The sequence below is a fragment of the Trifolium pratense genome, linkage group LG4, assembly GCF_020283565.1.
Source record: "Trifolium pratense cultivar HEN17-A07 linkage group LG4, ARS_RC_1.1, whole genome shotgun sequence".
NCBI classification, from domain to species: Eukaryota; Viridiplantae; Streptophyta; class Magnoliopsida; order Fabales; family Fabaceae; genus Trifolium; species Trifolium pratense.
In genome coordinates this window covers 55,918,690-55,929,173 of record NC_060062.1, presented here as the reverse complement: position 1 = coordinate 55,929,173, position 10,484 = coordinate 55,918,690, and the positions used below count along the sequence as shown (strand labels likewise).

At 31.0% G+C, this 10,484-nt stretch overlaps 1 protein-coding gene across 2 annotated transcripts; it reads left to right on the top strand.

The window, feature by feature from the left end:
- Positions 1-415: 415 nt before the first annotated feature.
- Positions 416-6,448, top strand: LOC123921399 (transcription factor bHLH49-like). 2 transcript variants are annotated; one of them, XM_045973917.1, is made up of 7 exons: positions 416-525; positions 3,493-4,035; positions 4,555-4,782; positions 4,875-4,940; positions 5,044-5,112; positions 5,888-5,959; positions 6,055-6,448. In XM_045973917.1, exons 1-7 carry the CDS (start codon positions 502-504, stop codon positions 6,286-6,288), a joined length of 1,236 nt encoding a protein of 411 aa, XP_045829873.1. In that variant the 5' UTR covers positions 416-501; the 3' UTR covers positions 6,289-6,448. The 2 variants fall into 2 exon arrangements, with proteins under 2 accessions (XP_045829873.1, XP_045829872.1); XM_045973916.1 differs by lacking the exon at positions 416-525 and having other exon boundaries at positions 2,433-4,035.
- Positions 6,449-10,484: the final 4,036 nt, after the last annotated feature.

Genomic DNA, 10,484 nt, shown 5'->3' with positions numbered 1-10,484 from the left:
TTGGCAGAAAAGTGCTCATTAAAATAGCGTAATATTGAAAAAACATTTAAAATTTAATAATTATTAGAAAAACTTTAAAATCTTATAGTGTATTATTAGTAATATGCCGTTAACAAAGTACTATATATTAGTTTTTTTTTTATAAAACTTAACAAAATATTTCTTTTATAAGAAGGGCTAAGCACAAATTTAACTAAATACTAGTTAGTAATGTCTTTCACTTATCAATAAAGTGTATTATTACTTGTTAATTTCTAAAAAAAAATAAGTGTCTTTGGCTCCTGAAGTTGTTGGTGGACAATAATATTAATTATAATTTTAAGTTCGTGGATATGAACTGGGAATAATTTCTTCGTGAATTTGAATTGGGAATTATTAAAAATGTTGCTTTGCGACCTTGAATTTGATAGATTTTACTATTGTATTTTGTAAACTACATTCAATTTAGTCGGTCTTAATTAGCATTTGATTACTAATGGAAATCGATTATGCAATTCAAACATGTTGCTTCTGTATATGCATCAGGTATGTCTCTATACTCTTAAAGCAAATTTATATCTAGATATAACATAGATATTATCATTTACAATATTCAGTATTTTTGTTGTTGTTGTTGTTGTTGTTGTGAACTTATGCAAACTAAACACAATTCAACACTTTTCATTTTGCATTCCCTCAATCATCATCACCATGGAGAAAAACACTTTCAAAATTTCAACTTCCTACAACAACTCACCACCAATTCCCCTCCATACTCCCTCATTAAACATGAAACGCTTATGGAAACAAACCTTACCAACAAGGGTTCTGAAACAACACAGGGTGTGTTTCCACGGAGGGTTTCATGGTCAGTGAGAGAGTTTAGAGGGGAATTAGGTGGTGAGTTGTTGTTGAAAGTTGAATTTTTGAAAGTACTTTTCTCCATGGTGATGATGATCGAGGGAATGAAAAATGAAAAATGGAAATGGTTGAATTGTGTTGAGTCTACGTTGAGGTTCACAATCACAACAAAAAATATACTGTGGATATTGTAAATGCTAATTATCTATGTTATAAATTTTAAAATATTTTTGAAGTGTATATAATTAAGTTAGCTCGCGAATCAAACGATTCAAATTATATACAGTTCAAGTTTATCTCATTTAATTAACGAACTTAGTTTTCAGCTCAAGTTCAGCTCATTTGATCCATAAACCAAGTTAAACGAATCAATTATTAAACCGAGTCTCGAATTCTTTTCGAGTTGGCTCGATTCATTATTAGCCCTATTGACTAATCTCTTGCCGATACATGTTACCAAAGGGGAGTAAGAATCTCCATGACACACTTCATTTGACTTTCCGTAGCTTCATGAAAGCGTAATAAATCGTCAACAACAACTCATGAGATGAGAAACAATAAGACCACTCCATACAAAGTAACATTTCTTCCATGTCATCTTTTTCATACTCTGCACATATCTTTAACCACAACTATCTTCTCGTGAATACTTCTCTCTACCACAACCCCCTTATCAATTTTATAAATAGTAGTATTACACAGGGAAGAAGATAGAACAAAATTGATCCACAAACTCTAATAATTCAACTTTAGGTATCAAACAAATATCCGTCAAATTAACCATCCCAACAATCTCACTAAAATTCTTCCACACTTTTCAATATATCTTTGTGTTTCAATAAATTAAAGTATATTTTACTAGTAAATACATACACTAATCTTTTAAAATAAATAAGATTCATTTAAGGATTAGACTTTTATGGTCATGTGATCGTATATTCACACATAATTTTTTTTATTATTTATAAAATAATTTGAAAAATTTAAGTATTAGGGGTGCACGCGGTTCGATTTGGATCAGTTTTGAAGTCATCCGATCCAAAAATAAATTTATTTGCGGTTCGGTTTTGGATGAAAAATAAAAAAAAATCCAATCCAATTTTATACAGTTTAATTTGGATTGGTTTTTGGATATCCAAATTATAAATCGTAATTTTTTCATTAAATATTAAAATTATAAAACACTATAAAATAATAATTTGACTTTTTTTACGAAATAAATATTAAGTTTGATGTAAAATATAATATATTAAAAGTTAATATTTTGGAATGACAATTATCAATTATACTTTAAACATATCAAAAAAGTAAAAAATAGATTAAATTAAACGAACAAATAGTATTAACAAAATTTAAAATGAACAAAAAGGATAAATAAGTATCAAAATATATGTATGCGATTTGGTTTGATTTGAATCGGTTTTGAAAAATCAATCCAAAATTTGATTCGATCAAGCGGTTTTCACAAAAGAACATCCAAATACATCTAAAAATATTCAATTTTTTGCAATTTTCAGTTTTTTTATCAATTTACGATTTTTATTTGGATTGGTTTGAATTTGAGGGCACCGTATAAATGCACTCCCGAGAGTGAGTAGCATTTTACTTTTACTTTTCTCACACTCACCAGCAGTACCACTATCCTAAATACTACACTCTGGTTACTTACAAGTTAGCTGGCTTTGTGTTGTGTGTGCTCCCTGTCTCTCTCTTGGGGCAGTAAATGGCAGGTTTCATAGCAAGAAAACAGAAATAGAGTTCCCAAAATCAAAAACGTTTTCAAGTAAAAAAGCTTGAATCAGTGTACCAAAAGTAGCACACAACACAATCACAAATAGGTATCATTCTCTCTCTTCCTACTTTTGGTTCACTTTTCTTTTTCTCTTTACTCTCTTCTGGCTTCTGCAATTTCTGACCTAGGTTTTCAAATTGGGGCTATTTATGATACTCAATTCAATGCTTTCTTTGTTGCTTCATTGACTGTATCATAACTCCTTTGAAAACACCCTTTTTACCCTCTTCTCTCTCTCTGCTGACAAACTCGTGTAACCCCTTTTGGGAACTTGAAGAATTCTTTTTTTTTTTTTTTTTCTTTCAAAAACTGGGAAAAAAGATTCAATTTTTAGTGTTTATGCAACTTTTCAAGAGATGGGTATTGTCTCATTTTGTTCAGTTTGTTGGTTTTCAGATTTTCATTTCTTAGTTCTTGTCAAACACATCTTTTGATAATGTTATGTCTTTTTCTATAATCTAGTAGAGTACTATTTGGTCACTGTACAAGGTTACTTTACTTTATTGTCTGGTTTTCTCTGAAGTGAACATTTTTTAGTTTGTTTTGTTTTGTTACTTCAAAGAAGTCATAGGAAAGAGTTTGCTAGTGTCTACTTTGTTAAGGAAATGAGTGAAAGAGAAAAGTTTGAGCTAGAAAGTAAGGAGGGTTCTTTGGATTGGAGGTTTGTGAATGCCACCAACCTTGCAAATTCATCTGTGGATTTGGTTTCAATGGAAAATTCTATGAATTTGAGTAGAGGGGATTTGATGATGGGTTCTTCTTCATGTTCAAATTCAATGGTGGATTCATATAGTCCTAACTTTTTGGACCTTCTTACTAATTCTGAAAACTTGGCTGGTTTTTGTGATGTTATTGGGCAGAGTCATGTAAGTTCTACAAACCAAGATGGAATAAGAAAAGATGGGTTTAGTTTTGCAAGAGTTGGGTGTGATGATAGAGCATTAGGAATGAGTTGGAACCTTGCTAGTTCTATGATGAAGAGGGATGCTATTTTGCCAAATGGACATGGGATGTTTCCTCAAAGTTTGTCTCAGTTTCCAACTGATTCTGGATTTATTGATGCTGCAAGAATGTCGTGCTTTAGTGCCGGGGGTTTCAGTGATATGGTTAACTCATGTGGGATTCCTCAATCTATGCCTTTACACGTGTCTCGGTCTGTTGAGCATCATGGTAGTGATGGAAGTCCACTCCAAAATGATGGAAGAAGTGATTGTCCTGTAATGTCTCCAGATGAAGGGAAACAAGCTCATGGAGGGTGTTCTAATGAGGTGGATAGAGCTGAATCAAGTGGTGATGATGGTGTTGGTAATGGTAGCCATGATGATTCCCAAATGTTGGATTCTACAAGTGGTGAACCTTCTATTAAAGGTTTAAAGTCAAAGAAAAGGAAAAGAAGTAGGCAGGTATATTTCTTTAACTTGTACTTTTAGTATAGCTGGTTCAATTTGTGCATTCGAAGACCTAGTTTTTGAATCGTGAATCAAATCTTATTATGAATTGTAAGATGCATTATCAGTAAAAATATGATATTGTATGATATTTTTAAGTGAACACAAATGACATAACAAAACTATAAGCCAATATATCATATATGAACCTCAAAATAGTTGAAGGATCCAAGTCATAAATTAAATGACAAGAGAAAAGTGACTAGCTACACTAAGTTTAGGTCATGATTCATTAGAATGAATCAAAATTCATCATAGTGAATCGACATTCTTCATAATGAATCAGGATTCAAAATGAGATTCATATCCAAAATAGATACAGAGGAGATTCTTATCGATTGAGTTTAGTTTTGTATCAAATCCAGATACAACTCACATGTATTGTAAGATATTGATAACCATGATTGATACTCGTACTATTTCCCCCCTTTTCCATGCGAGTTTATTTTATTTTATTTTATTTTATTGTGTTAGGATGGTGATAGTAGTGATAAAGCCACTAGAACTCTTGAGCTTCCAACAGCAACAGCAAAAGACAATTGTGAGAGTAGAAAGGGAAAGCAGCTAACAACTTCAACAGCCAAGGCTTCTGGGAAGAATGCCAAACAGGGGTCTCAAGCTTCTGATCTGCCTAATGAGGGATACGTACATGTCAGGGCTCGCCGTGGTCAAGCAACAAATAGCCATAGCCTTGCAGAGAGAGTAAGATGTTGTAAATAAATTTATGTAATAAGAAAAATAAAAATTGTTTGGGTTTGGATTTGGATTTCTATTTATTTAAATTTCAATTGTAGGTGAGGAGAGAAAAGATCAGTGAAAGAATGAAGTTTCTTCAAGATCTTGTACCTGGATGCAACAAGGTACATTTAAAATTTGAGACCAGAAGATCTCACTACCTTATATTCATATGATGATTTAGAGTGTTGTTTTCTTTTGATATATAGTTGTTATTTTTATTTATAGGTCACTGGCAAGGCTGTGATGCTAGATGAAATCATTAATTATGTGCAGTCTCTTCAACAACAAGTTGAGGTATGGATAAAAGCATATTTCTAACCACTGATTAATGATTATTAAATCATCAAATTGATTTTCCCATATTTTTGGATTCTGCTTCAGTAAGTGTTGTCAATCTTTAATCACAGAAAATAACATTCGTTCAAATTCTGATATGCTACAGTGCTATAGCTTCTGTTTGACAACATGTGTACTAAATAGTGTGTTGCGAAACAATAGTGATTTGCTCAAATTCCGCCATAGTGTACTAAACAGTGCTATAGCTGTTACTCCCTCCGTCCCAAAAAGAATGACCCAGTTGACCGAAACACGCATGCCAATGCATAACTTTGGCGACTAATATCTTTAATTGTATAATAGTAAAAATTATAAAAAATTGATATTTTGAAAATACTCATCGAGACGAATCTAACAACATCTTATATGTTAATATTTATTTTTATTTATTAGTAGAAAAATATGGTCAAAACAATATATATGAATAGTGCATATATTCAAAATGGGTCATTCTTTTTGGGACGGAGGGAGTATTTGACAAGAATGGCTTTGGTACGGTATCAGCATATGTTCCAGTAGAATTTCTCATTAACATTGTCGACTGTTATAAACTTATAATGTTATTCAACCTGTTTGAAATTGCAATAATTTGAATGGACACTGCTGATTATTTATAGTGTCATCTGATGAATAATTGTACGATAATCTGTTTTGAGTTGTCCCTTATATATGTTTCTAGACATCTATGCATCTTTTTCAGTTGGAGTTGACACTCTTTTCTCCCTCTTGACAGTTTTTATCGATGAAACTTGCAACAGTTAATCCACATGTGGAGTTTAATATGGAACGGCTTCTCCATAAAGATGTACGGTTCTAATCGATTTGCATACCGGCAATTTAAAAGCTTACAATTAGCTATATGTGCCTGACTGACCTTTATAAAATTGAATATTTTGTCAGATTCTTCAACATCGGCCGGGTCCGTCATCTACTTTGGGGTTTCTCACAGAAATGCCAATGGCTTTTCCTCCATTATTACATCCATCTCAACAGGGACTCATTTGTGCGACTCTACCTAACATGGCAAATTCATCACATTTACTCGGTCATACCGTGCAACCACAGTCAGCACCTTTGACCGGAGAATTCAAAGAGCCAAATCAGGTTAATCCATTGCAAGCAGCCAAGCCCTGAAATTTCCTCAACATCAATCCTTTGTTTATTTCAGTTATACAGTTAAAATTTAGTTTCTACACCATGCTAATAGTAATTAGAAATGATGGTTGGAATCAATGGACAATGACAGTGTGCTTTTATTTTACCGTTATCATTATATTCGAAAGTTTCGCCAAAATTATTTTCTTTCTACAAGGTTTACTTGATTGTTTTATAAACTTATTATGTACATATTTGATACAATTTGCAATATACCTTGCTGAAGTGTGGGAAGATGAACTTCATAATTCACCACAAATAAATAACCTTTACAACAACTCCGGAGTAGCCGAGGTTTGCCATGGAGAGGTAGTGGACTCTTTTGTTGGACTCTTTTGTTCCATGTCGATGCAGGTACCAGACCAGCAGGTCAGATGAAAGAAACACTTTGATCTTCATTCTTCATCATACCGCGCATATTCAATACATCGGCTCTTTGGTATTTTATGGAGCCAAATGCACGTAACTGAATTTGGATTTTCATTAGATTTACCTAACTAGACTAAAGGCAAATACCTTGGTAATTCTCTAGTGTCATGCCTTTGAAGGAATTGAATTTACTCTTGGATAGGGGAAGTAATCAATGGCTTTGGGTGAGTTCTCAGGAATGCCCTCCAAGTTGTTCAGTGTTGTTTTTATTTATATTTATTTTTATTTTTAAACTTGGTATCCGGTTTTAAGACCGACTAATTCGAAGGGACCAATTCCACCGTCCACTTGCGGACCCCATTTAAAGCTAGAGGTTATTTTTGCTATGTATGAACTAGTCTATCAAAATTGACACCAAAGAGAATCAAACTTGATACTTTGAAAGGAGCATACTCCAAAATTCAAACTAACACCACTATACTAATCCAAGCGTTCAATGTGCCCTTTACTAAAACACGTTTTAATCTATGATCTCATTGAAATTATTTGTTTCTATTAGCCTTATTTTAAGGTCTTGTTCAGTGTTAAATTTGCTTTAAAATTTGTTAACTAGACTCAGAAGTGTTGTCTTTATGTTCAATTATTTTTCCTTGTCCGATTTCAATTAAAATATCAAAATTCAATCCGTAACAATTTAAGCTTATGAACACGTGTTAAAACAAGTTTCAGTAACCAATAACCAATAGTAGAAGCGGTAAGAGTCTTGAGATTCAAAAGTAAGTGTGGGTTTGAGCTCTCCAAATCAATTTATTTGAATAAAAATACAATTAAAAAAAAAGCCACAAGGCTTGAACTCACAATCTTGTATTGAAAAAACTCTCGTTATCACCGGCATATGTTAATGTTAGCCTAATATATTATGTAGTATAACGAATTGTTAATGGGTTAAGTGGTGATTGACGTTGAATTTGGTAGGGAGGATCACGGTTCGATCCTCTGTAACTACGATTAGGAGGGTAGCTAGAATCACTTGATGTCAGATTGAACTGGTGGTGAAAAACCAAAAAATAATATATTATGTAGTATAAGATATTTGAGGGGTGTAAATATAGTGTTAATATACACCTAATATATTATATATAAATATATGAGAGTTGCAAATATAATGTTAATATACACCTAATATAGTATATATAAGATATTCGAGGGGTGTCTTGGTACCTGCCCGCCTCTTAGATCATCCGCCCCTGGGTGTGGAGGCTTTGCTAAAGGGCTAGGGGCGTGTAGTGTTGGTAGCAGAGCTTGGGAAGGTTTGAAGTGTGCATTGTGATTGAGTTTCGACGCGTGGAACTTCATATGGATTCTAAGGTGGTGGTGAATATGTTGGTTAACAAGAAGGGAGTACACTTTTGAGGATAGAGTTTATGTCAGAAAATTTGGAGACTTTTGTTATTAGATTAGAAAGTGGGTTTTTTCTAACATGAACAAGTGGTTCATGTGGTGCATGGCTGACAAGTCTCGAATAACAATATAACGAATACGAATTTTACAAAATCAACCGTTGGATTGAAAGATTATATCATATAGATCATCCATAGAAATTTTTAGAAAAATTGAAAATCATTTGATATGTTATTGAGAACCATCAAAATTAACGGTATTTAATAAAAACTCATAAATCGTTAATTTTAAAAACTCATAAACACAGGACGACGATGGGTCTAACTAAATTTTATTTTAAAAGTAAAATCTCAACCAATTATAAATTAATCTTCTATTTTTTGTCCATATATTAAAAAATAGAAAGTCAACTCAATTAACCTAACGGGTTAATATATATTTCACTTTTCTTCCTCCTCATTTTTGTGGATTTAAATTGAATCCAAGTTTTGTTTTTTGTTATTTTTTTTATTTAAATTGAGTATTTTCTTAATGTTTTATTATGGTTTTATAAATCATGGATGTTTGAAGTTTTGATTGATAATTTTATTTTTTGGTCACCTTATTGATTGAATATTATATTTTGGTTTTCTTGGATGATTTTTAATTTAATTTACAAATTTTTACGATATTTTTACAAATTATCGATTATTTTTTTTAATTTTATTGGCGAAGACTCCCGCCACCCGCCAAAAAAAGGAGAGGGGTGAGATTTTCAACCCACCACCACTAATTAGCCCGCTCCACACCGTCCTTTTTTAGACGGGTTAATGACGAGTGGAATTTTTTTTGTCATCCCTAGAATTAAGAGAGTGGTATCTATTATTTATATGTTTAGGAGTTTCTCTCTCTTGATCACTTTCATATGTGACATCCTCTCATTTATCATAATTTATGTGGCAACTTGTGAGAGCATGTTTTCCTATGTGGCAACCTTTGAGAACTTCAATAGAAATTATGTAATGTATGTACTCATATAAGGAATTTTTTTTTGTGTCCTTCTCAATCAAAATTTAATGCTAATTCAAAAATAATCATTCAAAAGGAAACAATTGAATACATTTCAATTTTTTTAATGACAATGTCAATTTTTACTTTTTTTTTGTGTCCTTCTCAATCAAAATTTAATGTTAATTCAAAAATAATCATTCAAAATGAAACAATTGAATACATTTCAATTTTTTTAATGACAATATCAATTTTTACTTCTAATTTGATTATTTGATATTTTATTCATTATTATTATTACATTATTATATTATATTTTAGAAACAAAGTCATTTTGTCCCATAATTTGTCAATTAGATAATTGCTATTAAATGACATTTATAATTTTGATCTTCATTCTATTAATATAAATAGCTGTGATTTGCAACCGATTTCACACACTATTGCAAGGAGATAAATAGCTGTGCCCGTCTTTTTTGTGCTTACAAGGAGATAATCTTCAACTTTTTCGTTGTTCTATTTTCTTATTTTCGAAGATGTTATATGCATTTTTTTTTATATATATAAGCTTTGTATTTAAATGATGTTTATGATTAATCATAATTATACTAATTTTGAGCTATAATTTTTTATTAGCAGGTCCATACGGAAGAACATATTGTTCGTTATTCAAATTAGGATTATGTATTATCAACTGATGTTAGAGTTTTAAGTATTTATTTATATATTTTTTATATTTTATTGTCATTTTTTTTAATCATGTTTACTTATTAAAAAACACTTTTTGTTCATATTATTTTTTTATTGGTGTAAATCATGCTTATAAATGTTTTTATTTTACTATTATTAATAAATGTTGTACTCTTTTTTTTACTCATTATTTTTTTGTTTGTCTAATTTTGCATGTGATATTTAACAAATATACTGATAAAATAATAGAAATTCCTCGAAGGACTATACTATAGAACGAATTGCTTATAAAAAAAAATTATATAGAACGAATTGGCCAAATGTGGAACTGAGAAATTGAAGGCTTAATATGTTTCAAAACAAAATTGAAGGCTTAAGAATCTCTGAACAAAAATACTCACCTTAAAAGGAATATAAAAAAAAAATAAAAAAAGTAATTTAATTGTTCACAAAAAAAGTTATTCTTAAACTTCATACTTATCGAACAGAGAAAATGGTGTGATTGTCTGAAATATAAAAGGAATGAAAAAAAGTTACATAGTGATTTATACCAAACATAATATTACAATAGGGGGTATTGATAAAAAAATAATCTACATGGAGGTATTAAGCAAAAAATAACTTACACGGGGTGGGACATACATTTGTAGATTTTATTATATAAAAAATACGATAAATATCAATTAAAAGTAAGGAAAGTAACAATGATTTTATATATAAAAAAAGAA

Coding starts and splice junctions, on each gene's coding strand:
- LOC123921399 (XM_045973916.1), top strand. CDS start 3,238: ATGAGTGAAAGAGAAAAGTTTGAGCTAGAAAGTAAGGAGGGTTCTTTG. Junction 5,113..5,887: donor CTCTTCAACAACAAGTTGAG/GTATGGATAAAA, acceptor CCCTCTTGACAG/TTTTTATCGATGAAACTTGC. Junction 5,960..6,054: donor AACGGCTTCTCCATAAAGAT/GTACGGTTCTAA, acceptor ATATTTTGTCAG/ATTCTTCAACATCGGCCGGG.